The sequence below is a fragment of the Boleophthalmus pectinirostris genome, unplaced genomic scaffold, assembly GCF_026225935.1.
Source record: "Boleophthalmus pectinirostris isolate CB_2022bp ecotype Guang Dong unplaced genomic scaffold, ASM2622593v1 HiC_scaffold_6, whole genome shotgun sequence".
Taxonomy (NCBI): domain Eukaryota; kingdom Metazoa; phylum Chordata; class Actinopteri; order Gobiiformes; family Gobiidae; genus Boleophthalmus; species Boleophthalmus pectinirostris.
This window is the reverse complement of record NW_026571447.1, coordinates 18137052-18152398: the sequence shown is the minus strand read 5'-3', so window position 1 is coordinate 18152398 and position 15347 is coordinate 18137052. Positions and strand designations below refer to the sequence as shown.

Here is a 15347-nt window from a genome sequence, read left to right as displayed (position 1 = left end):
ATGTTTTATATGTTGTAAGACATTTTTTTAGCCTGCTGAATATTGTTTGTGCAGGAGCCATAGCTGGCATCGTGGACCAGCCCATGCAGAACTTCCAGAGGAACTGGGAGCTGCAGAGCTCAACCGGGAGCACAGCCAAAGGGGTCATCTCCGGAGTGGGGAAAGGCATTGTGGGAGTTTTCACCAAACCCATCGGAGGAGCGGCTGAGCTGGTGTCCCAGACTGGATACGGTCAGTCCAGGACATTTCACTCAACGATCATTACACGTACCACTATTTTCACTGCGTTGCTCCAGTGGCCTAACAAATGAAATAATGTTTGAAGCACATTTAACAAGTTCATAAATTATCCCGTTGAGATATCAACTTAGATTAATTTTACAGGATGAAATCAGTCCAAATGACGTTTGTTTTATAATGCAAGCACCTACACAATGATTTTTGGTCATGCACAATTTAAAATCTATAAAGGTCTAAGATTTATTAAAGTACAAGACCTCATTAACTTCTATACAACTGAGCCTGAGGCCACAACATTCGAATCAACACAATAGGAGCTACAGTGAGTGGAGTCATAAATCTGTCAGTGCACGGGCAATCTCCACAGTATCACCTTTCATTTCTCTGTTTTTAATGCTGTGAACTGCAGAGCCAACCAGAGCTGCCAGAAGCCCCCAGACTTACTTTTACATGAACAATAATAACACAACTCCACTACAGTTAGTTTTATTGTAATGTGGGAGGCAGCATGGGAAACTACCAGAGGTCCACTAACAATCTTTCTGCGCTTGTCGGATTATTGAATCCAAATTTGTTCTGGATGACTTTGTCATTTTTTTAATAATATTTTTTTTATTAGATAACTTATTACTATGTTTTTTTTCCTCAGTGAACTACAGCAGAAATTCATTTTTGCTGCCCTAAAACCAATAACTATTGTGTACAAAAATATGGGTCAATTATGCAAAATATATATATATATTTTTTTTAGCTTTACTGGCGCTATTCGAACCCTTCATATACTTGTAAGATGCAATGCTCAGTCCACAACCCTCGCCATCCATGCTCCCACACAATAATTCTCCATAAATACACAAAGACATGATACAAAACTGTACACAAAAACTTGACAAACCTGATGAGATGTGCAGTCGTTTCATTAGCGAGAAGCACGCCGATTGTGTTGTAATTGCACTCTGAAGTGAGTGATTAGTGTGTAGAGCAATGGGAGGGGAGACTTTCAAACGCACAAAACTTTTAATACATTGTTTTTGGCAAATATATAATTTTCAAAACATTAAAAGTTAAGATGGTAATCTAAATAAGCTCTGTTTTAGCAGTTAATACCCCATAGAAGTAAAATTCCCCCTCTTTAAACAAAAAAATCTGTTGCACAACCAGCTGCTTGTAGCTTAACTGCACATATGCTCTTTGTTGTTTAGTGTTTGCATTTTTGGGACAATGATGATGCTTATTTTTGGTTAAACAAAGCTCTAATTAAGATCTACTGTATATTGACATAGATCAGAGGTCAGTTACTACTAGAATTTCCGATAGTTTAATATTTTGCTGACTGATATTATTTGAGGTAGTGTGACACATTGTATTCCCTTTTGTTTTGGCAATATCACTGGTTTGACTGATTGACTGCCCTTGTTGTATATACTGTAAGCTCTAAATAACTTACATCTTGTATTTGAAGTACAGTATATACACATTACGCCTCATTCAAAATACTGGAGTACACAGCACTTACATCATGTTTTGTATGTTCTTTATGGCCATGTTAACTACGATGACTTCATTGGCTCAATGCTGCTGCTTTTGGGAGGAAACGCGTCAAACTGAGCACATGGCTTATGAACTAACACTGACACAAGTCACTGGTTAAATCAGGTTTTCCTAAATGAACTTTTCCTCATCATTATATTTTACAGGGATCCTTCACGGAGCAGGACTGTGGCAGCTCCCAAAGCAGCTGTACCTGCCCATAGAGGAGAAGTCTGCCCAGGCTCGTAACAGCCACCTCAAATATGTCTGGTAAGAGCTATCATATCAACTACCATGATACTGTAGTATTTGTGATGTTCTTAACCTGCTACAATGCTACTATTTTTAACTCCACTACAACCCAAAGCATCAAAAACATAACATAGATCCGAAAATAGCTTAATATGGGCCCTTTAAGCATAATTTCATCCTTCTCTCAATCACCCAGAGGATCACTTACAATCTAACTTATAGCATACTTTATTCAGAATACTATTATTGATTACTTGAGTGCCTCTTGCTTAATACAAAATAGGTTTGATATTTGAATTAATTTTAATCTTAACAGTTCTTTTACCAAATAAATGCCATACTTGCTTTAAAAACCATGGCCTCAGCCCCATCCTATAGCAGTGATCCATGTGTTTCCCCCTCTGCTTTACTTGGGCCTTGTCCAGGATCTGCTGCTCTTTCTCATCCGTCCTCCGCTCATCATTTCTGCTGTCTTGTTTAAGAGAGCCTTGGAGGGATCATTACTCGCCATGAAAAAACAGGGAAATCTGGAGTGTAGTTTGACCCTGGTCCACAGATGGTAGCCAGGCTGCCCTCTCTGCTTCTTAAAGAGCCATGTTAAAAGGTTTTTGTAAGCGCTGTGCCAAAGCCGCCAGCGAACGCTTGTTCTTGTTGTTTAAATATGAGTTTGTCCAGATATGGAAGATGAGGAAAAACACCTTTCCTTTTGAACGAGCTGGAAACAGTTTGGAAAAAGTTGTGGCAAACAGAGGTTACATTCTGCATTCCTCAACAAATACTCTTGTTAGTTTACTGTATTGGGGAATAGTAGCTGCTCAGTGGGTCAACTGCTGAATAAAGAAGGCCTCAAGAAGCCCATTGATGTGGTGGAGAGGGGATCTTTTATAATTACAATGATACTCCAAATATTGAATGGTACTTTATGTAAATAAATGCAAACTGTAAACATTCATATTTAGGCTCCTGCCACATAACTTGTAGTGGTAGATGTTGGATACATATACAACGTCACTGCCACAGGATTTGATGGCATCTTTTAATCCTGGAACATCATAACTGCATTAACTTCTTTGGTTCTTTTTAAAGAGAATACAGTAGGAGATGTATTTAACTTGTTGACATGTTTCGGCTGCTAGCTGCAAACTATCATATCTGCATGTATGTAATGTACCATGCATGCTGCGATACCTGAAATCTTTTCTGTAATAGATGACAGACAGTTAGATCACTCCCAAATGAGCTATATATAATTATCAAGTAAACAATGATGAAAATAACCTTGAGTAAATGTTATTTTTGATCACTTGTATAACTTGGAAACTTGTACTATTGACAACCCTCATAAAACATTAGCCCAAACTCCAGCCTTACTCTTTCCAAGGATCTGGATGTGTGCTCTCCCAGGGACCCATTATAAATATGTCCACATTTACACACGGCGTCTCCAAGAGCTTATCAATTAATTTTCCACCATCGCATTTGGTTTCCATGACTATAAAACATTTACCCCTAATAGTAGTATGTCAGAACATGTGATGAATATGCACAAATTTCAAAGTCCATTTTTCTTTCGGACATTCCCTCTTTAGTTGTCATCGCGGCAGAGGTTACTGTGTGCTAATGTAAGAAAGGAAAAAAGGATAGAAATATATGTATGCTGAGATAATGCTCCCCCGTGGCTTTATACGCGGTGCGTTCAAGTCAAACTGGTTTCCATCAAGCATCCATCAATTATTTTTACTACTACAGGTAGCACAGACGCTGGAAAGGTTAACACTGAGCAGAGGCGCAGTGTCCCAAACGCCTCTCTCACTCCCACATGCGCACTTCACACACACCTGCCGCCAGTGTAAACAAACTGTCACGGACTCCCCTTCAACATAATAGGAACCACTCGGAGCATATACATGTCTAAATTACAGGATGTAGCATGTGCGGCCGCCTCTGTGTCTGTCACTGTAGATGGGGGAGGCAGAGGGATGTCCATATGTTTTAACACTGGGGTTCTCTCACTTTGATAGTACGATCAAACATTATTAGTGATAGACTGATATAGCTGGCCAAGATTTGGACTTTTTATCGTACTGGCTACCGGCCTTAAATCTCAAGCATAGATATTTTGCTTTGGTCAATCTGCTGGTAAAAAATACACACAAAACTTTATATGAACACTCTCGGCCCGCTTGATTTGGTGCGGGTCCGACTCCGATTGACACTTTCACACCAACGCAAACGAACCGAACGGGGGGCTGTGAATGTGTGTAGTAAATTTAAATTAAATGTGTAAAAAACAATCTAAATTGGCTCTACATATCGGCAAAAAATATTTGCTGACTTTATCGGCCATCGGTTGCTCTGTATTCTAAACAATTAGTATCGATATCTATCCAGGCTGGCACCACCTAGTGCCTCTGCTCAATTTAATTTCTTTCCAGCTACTAGGTCAGGAATCGGAATACACTAGCCGGTTTGCAAGAACCCCGGAAGTTGCAAGCCGCGCACCGGCCGATCAGTGAAGAGCTGTGAAGCCATGACGTCGAACTCAAGCGCCTGTCTGGGTCCCTTTTGTGGTACAGCACAACAGTAAACAAAGAGGTTGAGATGGATGTAGACGATAAAATCTTTTCATTTTTTAATGCACTTTTAATTCACAAGTTCACCTCGCAGAAACGACAATGATTGTTGACAGACATGTTCACTCTCTGCTTTGTTTGCTGTTGTGCTGGCAATTACTTGGACACCACTGAGCATTCCGGCGCATTACATACGTCACGACCAAATAGCAGTGATTGATTAAATAAAAAAGTACCCACCTACCGTTCAGCGAATGAACCCTAATGCTGCAAGGTCAGGTGGTTTCCATGAAGTGAAAACAGCTGATTAATCAGGCTAATCTGCATCTGCCATGAAAAAAACATACCAGTCGATCTCTAAACACTATAGCTGCTAATTCTCACTAGGGCTATAGTCCTTCAAGTGATTAATCTGAGTCTTAGTTGACCAATTTTGTTTCATCTAATTATTGAATTACGATTGTGATGCACCATAAATGAGGAGCTTTGGAAGTGGACAATTTAATCTGCCATTTTACTTATGAATATGCTGAGAGGAGGACTGGGCCTCTTACAATAACTACAGCTGGTTAAGGGGTCAGATCCACTGACCTACAGGTTGGCGGTGTGATTCCAGCTCTCAAAGATCAGTGCTGTTGTTGTGTCCTTGGGCACAATATGCCCAAGGACACACCACTATGTGACCATTTACCATTATCGCTCAATATATGAAAGCTGGAATGGTGTATTTTGGGGCTACTGTGTACATTTAATTTTTTTTATTTATTTATTTATTTTGTAGTTGTAATATGATAGCATTTGAGCTGTAGAATCAAAATTAAAAAACATAAACATGGACCCCCTAAAATGATTGTCTAATCACTCATGTATTGAACGATTCTGACAGGCCTAGTACTTACAAAAGTTGTATTTCAACTTTTGTCATTAACTTTACATATTGCAGTAGGACCCAACACTTCCCTCGTCCCTGGAACATAATAGAAACCACTCCAAGCATATTCATATCCAAATGACAAGATGTAGGTCAACACATGTAGTCACTTGTGTACGAGAGTGTAGCTGTGTGGTCCGACCTCGAGGAGAACGTGTCCCATTTAAAGTTAGAACGTTTGAAATTACACTGTGCATGTAAATTAAGGTGGTAATTCATGCACAGGACCCTGGTATTTTAAATATAGATTTACATGAGAGAAGTAAAAACATTACAGCAGAGGAAGTGAGGCGGCCGCTCAGGAGCCAAGAACAAAAACAGTTTAAGTGGATGTCTGCTGTCACTCAAAGCACACAAGAGACTTTTCAGAAGTAAACCACAAGGAAAACTTCAACACTTTGTGGATTGGAGCAAATGCTGTAGACTCCCAAAGTGGCTGTTTTATGTAGTTTGAAATCATATGTGGTATGTAGATTAAATGTACGTAAGATTTTAGGCCAAACTCACCATTGTCAAGACATTTCATACAGGAGAACTTCAAGTTAGATGTAAATACTCAACCCAGGTATCGATTAGTCTTTACAATTTTACTGTCCTATTGTGTTTTACATTTAAATCTAAAATATACAATACAATACACATTACTTTTGATTTATATTACTACAAATTAGAGAAAAATACTTACACACATAACCTTCTTTTCTGAGTTCACATATTTTTGATTATATATTCAAAACAGTTTCACTAGAATCATTTTCAATTTCAGCCTTGGACTTGCCCAGCTCTACTGAACAAAAGGGAAAAAAGCTAGTTGTGAACATGAAAACTACTGTTACATGACATCACAAGGTGGAACACAGTATTTTGAGCTTTGGAAATGGAGATAGATTAATATTAAAGGAATACTCAAAAAAACAAAAAACAACTCCAGGTATGTTTGTGATGAGGTAGCGATGAGGTATGTTCTAATGTGTAACAAATCACAAAACCATAGCCAGTTTTGTGTAATATAATTCTAAAGTGTGATGAATCTCTCCTGACCCCTGTCTAATGAACCTGTTTTCTGTGTTCAGGAAAATGCTGCAGTCTCTGGGTCGTCCAGAGGTGCACATGGCGCTGGAGGTGACCATCGTGAGCGGGTCGGGGCAGGAGCACGCCGGCTGTCTTCTCCTCACCTCAGACGTGCTCTTTGTGGTCAGTCTGAGCGAGGACACACAGCAGCAAGCATTTCCCATCACCGAGGTAACCGCCGTGCTCTACATCGATGTTTATGTAAATGGACGTATCTAACTTGCAAGCCACTGCTTTTCACCAGGGAAGTGAACATGGGGGCGCTTCTGGTGTTCTGTCGAAATGAGCTACCAGAGCCTAAAAGTCACAGTGACATCTTTCGATTCACGTTACCCTGTCGAAATAAGCTACCTTATGTTTTTCCCTGTACAGTTGTATAGATCCAATAAAGCTAACCTCCCCAGTTTTACCACATATTTCTTTGGATTAGAGACAGCAGGTTTTATGTTGTTTGCACATGGTGATGTAAAATTTCAACTCCTTATATGAATATGCAAAAGTAGTTCATTTCGACAGTCATATTATGCTCAAATAGGGCTCCAACTAAAGGTTGCACATATCAATAGGCCAATTTTGCCATCGAATGTTGCTCCCACTGCAGAATCACCATTATTCACTCATTTATCTGAATATGGGTAGAGGTAGCAAATCTTGACTGCCAGTATAACTTCTCCCAAATAATGCATCCACTAGAGCAGACTTGGGCATTGTCCAGCTCCCGGGTCACATATAGCCCTTTGGTTGACTCTGACTGGCCCCTTTTAGCTCATTTGGAATTATAAAATAAACAAAATTTTATAATTTTGCCTCATGCATGGACTAAAGCTGCATTGCTTTTATTTTACGTGTTTTTTTGGGGGCTTTTTTAATTAAATTTTTGTAAGGCCCCGTCACGTTTTCATTGCTTAATCATAACATAAACTCTTACCAACTTGTCAATAACAATGCTATTTACTGCTTTTTATAAAGAAATACAATTAATATTATCCAGAATTGAGTTATGCACAATATTTTCTGTTTCTCATGTGGCCCCATGGAAAAAATAATTGCCCACCCCTGCACTAGAGGGCGCACACGTCACCTTTGTGATACTGGGAACATTGAAGATGTCAATTTTATTTATATAGAGCCAAAAACAGTGGACTTCATCATGATGGATAAAGACAGAAAAAGGGACAACAGAAGAAACATTTATTATTTCAAAAATATATACACACAATCTAGGAAGTGAAATTTATCCCGTCTGTGCCTCCAGTAAATCAAATCGATGGACATTTAAACTGTAACAGCTCTTGGGGGCGTGCGCACTAGCGCTAGGTAGCTCAAATCGATGGGTAGCTCATATCAACAGGTAGTTCAAATCATCAGGTAGCTCAAATTGACAGGTGGCTCAAATCGTTGGGTAGGTCAAATTGACGGATAACTCAAATCGACAGGCAGCTCAAATCGACAGGTAGCTCAAATTGATGGGTAGTTCAAATCATCAGGTAGCTCAAATTGGCAGGTAGCTCAAATCGTTGGGTAGGTCAAATCCTCAGGTAGCTGAAATCCATGGGTAGTTCAAATCATCAGGTATCTCAAATCGACAGGTAGCTCAAATCAACGAGTAGCTCAAATCATCGGGTAGCTTAAATTGACGTGTAGCTCAAATCGATGGGTAGCTCAAATCAACCGGTTGCTCAAATCGACGTGTAGCTCAAATTGATGCGTAGCTCTAATCGAAGGGTAGCTCAAATCGACGGGTAGCTCAAATCGACGGGTAGCTCAAATTGATGCGTAGCTCAAATTGACGGGTAGCGAAAATTATTCGGTAGCTCAAATTGACGGGTAGCTCAAATCGATTGGTAGGTCAAATCCTCAGGTAGCTGAAATCGATGGGTAGCTCAAATTGACGGATAACTCAAATCGACAGGCACCTCAAATCGATGGGTAGTTCAAATCATCAGGTAGCTCAAATTGACAGGTAGCTCAAATAGTTGGGTAGGTCAAATCCTCAGGTAGCTCAAATTATCAGGTAGCTCAAATCCTCAGGTAGCTCAAATTGACAGGTAGCTCAAATCATCCGGTTGCTCAAATCAACGAGTAGCTCAAATCATCCATCCATCCATTTTCTTTCGCTTATCCGGGGTCGAGTCACGGGGGCAACAGTCTGAGGAGGGCCTCCCAGACTTCCCTCTCCGCACACACGTCCTCCAGCTCTTCCAGGGGATCCCGAGGCGTTCCCAGGCCAGCCGAGAGACATAGTCCCTCCAGTGTGTCCTGGGTCTTCCCCGGGGCCTCCTCCCGGTGGGACGTGTCCGGAACACCTCCCGAGAGAGGCGTCCAGGAGGCGTCCGAAAGAGATGCCCGAGCCACCTCAACTGGCTCCTCTCAACGAGGAGGAGCAGCGGCTCTACTCCGAGCTCCTCCCGTGTGACTGAGCTCCTCAGACTATCTCTAAGGGAGCGCCCAGCCACCCTGAGGAGGAAACTCATTTCGATCGCTTGTATCCGCGATCTTGTCCTTTTGGTCATTATCCAGAGCTCATGATCATAGGTTAGGGTAGGACGTAGATTGATCGGTAAATCGAGAGCTTCGCCTTTCGACTCAGCTCCCTCTTCTCCACAACGGTCCGATACAGCGACCGCATCACTGCCGAAGCTGCACCGATCCGCCTGTCAATCTCACGCTCCATCCTCCCCTCACTCGTGAACAAGACCCCGAGATACTTGAACTCCTCCACTTGAGGCAGGGACTCTCCACCCAGCGGGCAAGCCACCTATTTCCGGTCGAGAACCATGGCCTCGGATTTGGAGGAGCTGATCTTCATCCCAGCCGCTTCACACTCGGCTGCAAACCGCCCCAGTGCATGTTGAAGGTCCTGGTTTGATGGAGCCATCAGGACATCATCATCTGCGAACAGCAGAGATGACATCCTGTGGTCCCCAAACCGGACCCCCTCTGCACCTAGAAATTCTGTCCATAAACACAATGAACAGAACCGGTGACAAAGGGCAGCCCTGGTGGAGTCCAACGTGCACCGGGAACAGGTCTGACTTACTGCCGGCAATGCGAACACAGCTCCTGCTCCGGTCATACAGGGACCAGACAGCCCTGAGCAAAGGGCCCCAAACCCCATACTCCCAGAGCACCCCCCACAGGACACCAAGAGGGACACGGTCGAATGCCTTCTCCAGATCCACAAAGCACATGTGGACTGGTTGGGCAAACTCCCATGAACCCTCGAGCACCCGATGGAGAGTGTAGAGCTGGTCCAGTGTTCCACGGCCAGGACTAAAACCACACTGCTCTTCCTGGATCCGAGTTTCAGCCGAGCTCAACTCATCTGGTATCTTAAATTGACATGTAGTTCAAATCATCGGGTAGTTTAAATCATCCAGGTGTTCAAATCAATGAATAGCTCAAATTGATGTGTAGCTCAATTCGACAGGTAGCTCAAATCTATAGGTAGCTCAATTCGACGGGTAGCTCAAATCGACGGGTAGTGCATATCGATGGGTAGGTCAAATCCTCAGATAGCTGAAATCGATGGGTAGCTCAAATTGACGGATAACTCAAATCCTCAGGTAGCTCAAATCGTCATGTAGCTCAAATCATCCGGTTGTTCAAATCAACGAGTAGCTCAAATCATCCATTCATCCATCCATTTTCTTTCGCTTATCCGGGGTCGAGTCACGGGGGCAACAGTCTGAGGAGGGCCTCCCAGACTTCCCTCTCCGCACACACGTCCTCCAGCTCTTCCAGGGGATCCCGAGGTGTTCCCAGGCCAGCCGAGAGACATAGTCCCTCCAGTGTGTCCTGGGTCTTCCCCGGGGCCTCCTCCCGGTGGGACGTGTCCGGAACACCTCCCGAGAGAGGCGTCCAGGAGGCGTCCGAAACAGATGCCCGAGCCACCTCAACTGGCTCCTCTCAACGAGGAGGAGCAGCGGCTCTACTCCGAGCTCCTCCCGTGTGACTGAGCTCCTCAGACTATCTCTAAGGGAGCGCCCAGCCACCCTGCGGAGGAAACTCATTTCGATCGCTTGTATCCGCGATCTTGTCCTTTTGGTCATTATCCAGAGCTCATGACCATAGGTTAGGGTAGGACGTAGATTGATCGGTAAATCGAGAGCTTCGCCTTTCGACTCAGCTCCCTCTTCACCACAACGGTCCGATACAGCGACCGCATCACTGCCGAAGCTGCACCGATCCGCCTGTCAATCTCACGCTCCATCCTCCCCTCACTCGTGAACAAGACCCCGAGATACTTGAACTCCTCCACTTGAGGCAGGGACTCTCCACCCAGCGGGCAAGCCACCTATTTCCGGTCGAGAACCATGGCCTCGGATTTGGAGGAGCTGATCTTCATCCCAGCCGCTTCACACTCGGCTGCAAACCGCCCCAGTGCATGTTGAAGGTCCTGGTTTGATGGAGCCATCAGGACATCATCATCTGCGAACAGCAGAGATGAGATCCTGTGGTCCCCAAACCGGACCCCCACTGCACCTAGAAATTCTGTCCATAAACACAATGAACAGAACCGGTGACAAAGGGCAGCCCTGGTGGAGTCCAACATGCACCGGGAACAGGTCTGACTTACTACCGGCAATGCGAACACAGCTCCTGCTCCGGTCATACAGGGACCAGACAGCCCTGAGCAAAGGGCCCCAAACCCCATACTCCCAGAGCACCCCCCACAGGACACCAAGAGGGACACGGTCGAATGCCTTCTCCAGATCCACAAAGCACATGTGGACTGGTTGGGCAAACTCCCATGAACCCTCGAGCACCCGATGGAGAGTGTAGAGCTGGTCCAGTGTTCCACGGCCAGGACTAAAACCACACTTCTCTTCCTGGATCCGAGTTTCAGCCGAGCTCAACCCATCTGGTATCTTAAATTGACATGTAGTTCAAATCATTGGGTAGCTCATATCATTCGGTTGCTCAAATCAATGAATAGCTCAAATCGATGTGTAGCTCAATTTGATGGGTAGCTCAAATTGACGGGTAGCCCAATTCGACAGGTAGCTCAAATCGACGGGTAGCTCAAATTGACGAGTAGCTCAAATCGACAGGTAGCTCAAATCGACGGGTAGCTCAAATTGACAGGACGTTGACTCCATCGATTCTGTTTCCAATTGACTTTACATTGAAAATCGTTGATTTGGTCTTAAAATATTTTTCTTAACCTGCTTATACATAACCCTGGTGTTTTTATTCATGCTAAATTCCTGTTTCTAATATGAACCTGGCTCCAGATTCACTCCTGTAACTGTTTTAGCATCGTGAGCTTCATTTGACTGGACCTGAACACTATGGGTGACGTCAAACTCCCTTAGTCCACTTCTCTGTACAGTCCATGGCGAGAAGACTGCAGTAATGTCTGCCGTTGGACACAGTCTATGTTGTTCGCTAACAAGGGACAGATCTGCTCATGCTGACACTAACCTTCATCCCCAAATGTGTCCCATAGGTGGAGTGTGAACAGGACGCAGGACAAAAGGGTGAACTGACTCTCACCTTACAGCAGCAGACAGTGACCAATGACCCCGAGGTATGACCCCGACACGCAACACCAACCAGATATGAGCTGAAGACATGACGGAGAGCAGATCTGGTTTAGAGTTACTTTTCTCATAACACAAGGCAGATGCTTGTGTTCTCAAATGACTAAATATGGGGCTTTTGTTTGTTGGTGAAATTCTGACAATTATTGGCAAAGAAGTCAAGTCTGTCATTTATTATATTGATTCTCTTTTTTATCACATAATAAAGTAGCAGTACATTTACTTGTGTCTTTTGTAACTTAAAAAGTGCTTCTCTGAGCAGTTTTCGGTCGGGATGCACTGATACAGATACTGGTTTCGGATATTGGCATCAATCCAGAATTTTTTTCTGGATTGGATATCAGTCTCTTGATATCGGTTTTGCCGATATCCACGGTTTATATTTGATGTAAAAAGACTATTTACCTGCTGATGTAGGCTTAGGGTGTCTCATAATGATTAAACTTTTATTCATACAATTACATAACTTAATACAAGTCCCTAAACTGGTATCGGCTAATATTGGCAGATACTTAAAGCGCAAGTATCGATATCTGTATGGAAGCTGAAAAAGCTGGATCGGTGCGTCTAGTTTTCAGAGAGTAATTACTGAGTAACATATTTTGCAGTGTAACTTGCACAGTAGATGATCTGATCATTGTTTTTTGTCCTTTCAGATGATTGTATTTCTTGTTATTCTTACTGCAGTTTGTCTCATGTCCCTGGTTCTGCTTGGTTCAGTCTTCTTCTGTGTACTGAGTTAGTATCAGACCATCTCATGTTCTTCTCATGTGCAGGCTGATGGAGTCCGTGAGCGTCTGTCGGAGCAGCAGTATAAACGCCTGGTGGACTTCGTGAATCGCTCGTCTCAGTTTTTGGCTCCCTCCAGCTCCTCGCTCCAGCTGCAGCCCACAGTGAACCTGGCCCAGCCCCCGCCCTCTGTCGCTAAGGCCTACAGGTACCTGGTGGACCCTGCCTTTGCCAAAGTGTTTGTCAGTAAGTTCCACATGGTCAAGAACAAGGCCTTAAGAATTGGATTTCACTAAGTTGAAGACATATGATTTTATTGTTCAAATGTTTACCTATTTGGCAATTACCTTGATATGCCCTAACATTGGTAACATTTTAGAATCACTCTGTTTTTGTTTATTTTTCAGTGAAGAGTAAAAGACTATTGTAAATACCCATAAAACTGTTTAATCCTTATGTGCTTTTGTTTATCCTTCACATGTTTACCATGTCGTCCATAAACACAGAGTCACAAACAGCTTTTGTGTCTGTCTGAAAACACTTTCTTGGCTGAGTAATTGATAAATATGCATTTATTAATGTTTTTACTGCAATTGTGAGTTGTTTTTTCACTAGAACGTTACTAAGGCTGCTTTGTAAACATTTTTATATGTGAGATCTCTGCAAACATAGAGGCCTTAAATTTGTCATTTTGTATAAAAGGAAGAATGGGAAAACTGTATTGAGGGATAAATGTCATGGTGTTAAAAACTGCTCATGTCTGACTCTTTTGTAAAATAGATTTGTTTTCACACAAAGGTGTATGGGTTTGCAAAGCACACTGTTCCCAAGTTCACACGTATTTATTCTTACTGGAACATTTGTGTTTGGGATGAACACTATGAAAACTACTGATTTTTACACATGTTAGATTTAGAAATGTTTGTGCCATTCTAACAATAACAGAAAACCCCATTTCTCATGTTCACATGAGATTTATATATCAAACAGGCTGCACAATAGTAACTGAAACATGAAATACCTTTTCAAATTTCTATTACTATACTTTTTTTTGGATCTTGCTAAACACAAAGCAAAATATAAATGTGAAGGCCACACACAGTAGTACTAATAATCAGAGAAATAATGTGTAGCCCTGTTATACATTTAGTAATTAACAGTGATTGACTAAGGCCACATGTCTTTGAATATTTTAAACTACAACGGGCCAAGTGTGTTTTTAGTGTTAAATTGAGCTTTTGGATCTGACTGAAATGCTGCACGGTCTCTTTCCTCACTGTAGCTGTCCTTGTTTACTCTGTCCTCCTCCAAGTGTGTGCGATGCCAATGTAAAGTGCAATATTATCAACATGTTGACTGACGCTCTATGTACCAGCTGTAACCAAAATGTTTGTAGAGATGATGTAAGTGGAGTTTCTCAACACAGAAAGTGCTTATACTTGTTGCCAATCCCTGATGATGCAAATGTGCGATTAATGCATTTTTATTGTGTGAGCTGTGAGTGAAGACTAACGCCTTTGTAAATGGAGAATATATAAGAGAATTGTTTTAATAAAAATACTATGAAACTGATTTTTTTGGCAGATTCATTCAATAGTGTTAGACCTAGAAGTACATGAATGCACTGGTCAAAAACATCTCTTAATTGAGGTGAGTAAAAATGGTGAAAATATACTACAGAAACAACTGATCTCAGGCAGGGAGGAAGGGGCAACATTTGGAAATTTCCCAATGAAAATATTGAAATTATATCACTGATAGAGAAATTCTGCTGCTGTGCCAAGGACACTGCCAGCTCAGCACTTGTTATCTTGAACTGTGTCATCAGCAGAGGGCTAAAACACTGGAAGTCCCAACCAGTCGAGTGCAAAGGAGTCTCACCAACAGTAAAAGTGTGACATAAAGCAAAAAGACATAATATGAGTAGAAGATTAAATACTTGTTTTATCGCCTGCAGTCAACAAATGCCCATTATTTCTTATGTTAATTTCACCAAGGGTAATTTATATAGAAAAACTTCAAACTGCCTTTTGCTCCAACTATGACTCATTTTGTTTTTAAATAAACAGTATTGTACTGTGTTAAAAATTAAGTGAAAATAATATGCTAATATGCATTATGTTCTAAGCTGTCGCTGATAGAGAAGAGCTAGTGGCTCTAGGACATGTTCAGTTTCAGCTCATTTTGTGGACAAACTGCAAACCGAACACACTCCTTCATTCTCTGAACCAAACCCTTTTTTTCTAGTTAACTCCTGTTACTCAATCATTGCTCAACGCGAGTGACATTGTGAAGGACATCAGACTGTTCACCGACACTTTTGACTATGGAGATATGGAAACAGACAATCTCAGTGGGGTCAGAGACAATATCATCTCCTTCTTAAACACCTTTGATTATAGAGAAGTTGAGATGGACTTTGAGCCTCAAAGGAAATGTCTGTTTAATGCTCCACCTGCTCTGAGGCCCCAGTAC

The 15347-nt window shown here is 42.3% G+C and overlaps 1 protein-coding gene across 1 annotated transcript in view; it reads left to right on the top strand.

Annotated features, from left to right (window-relative positions):
* Positions 1–14444, top strand: part of LOC110171426 (intermembrane lipid transfer protein VPS13B) — a 289785-nt gene extending 275341 nt beyond the window's left edge. Inside the window, exons 64-68 of the mRNA XM_055163864.1 lie at positions 55–231; positions 1938–2040; positions 6600–6768; positions 12050–12130; positions 12920–14444. Of these exons, the coding sequence (XP_055019839.1) occupies positions 55–231; positions 1938–2040; positions 6600–6768; positions 12050–12130; positions 12920–13168 (779 nt within the window). The 3' untranslated portion in view covers positions 13169–14444. The remainder of the gene's footprint in view (positions 1–54; positions 232–1937; positions 2041–6599; positions 6769–12049; positions 12131–12919) is intronic.
* Positions 14445–15347: the final 903 nt, after the last annotated feature.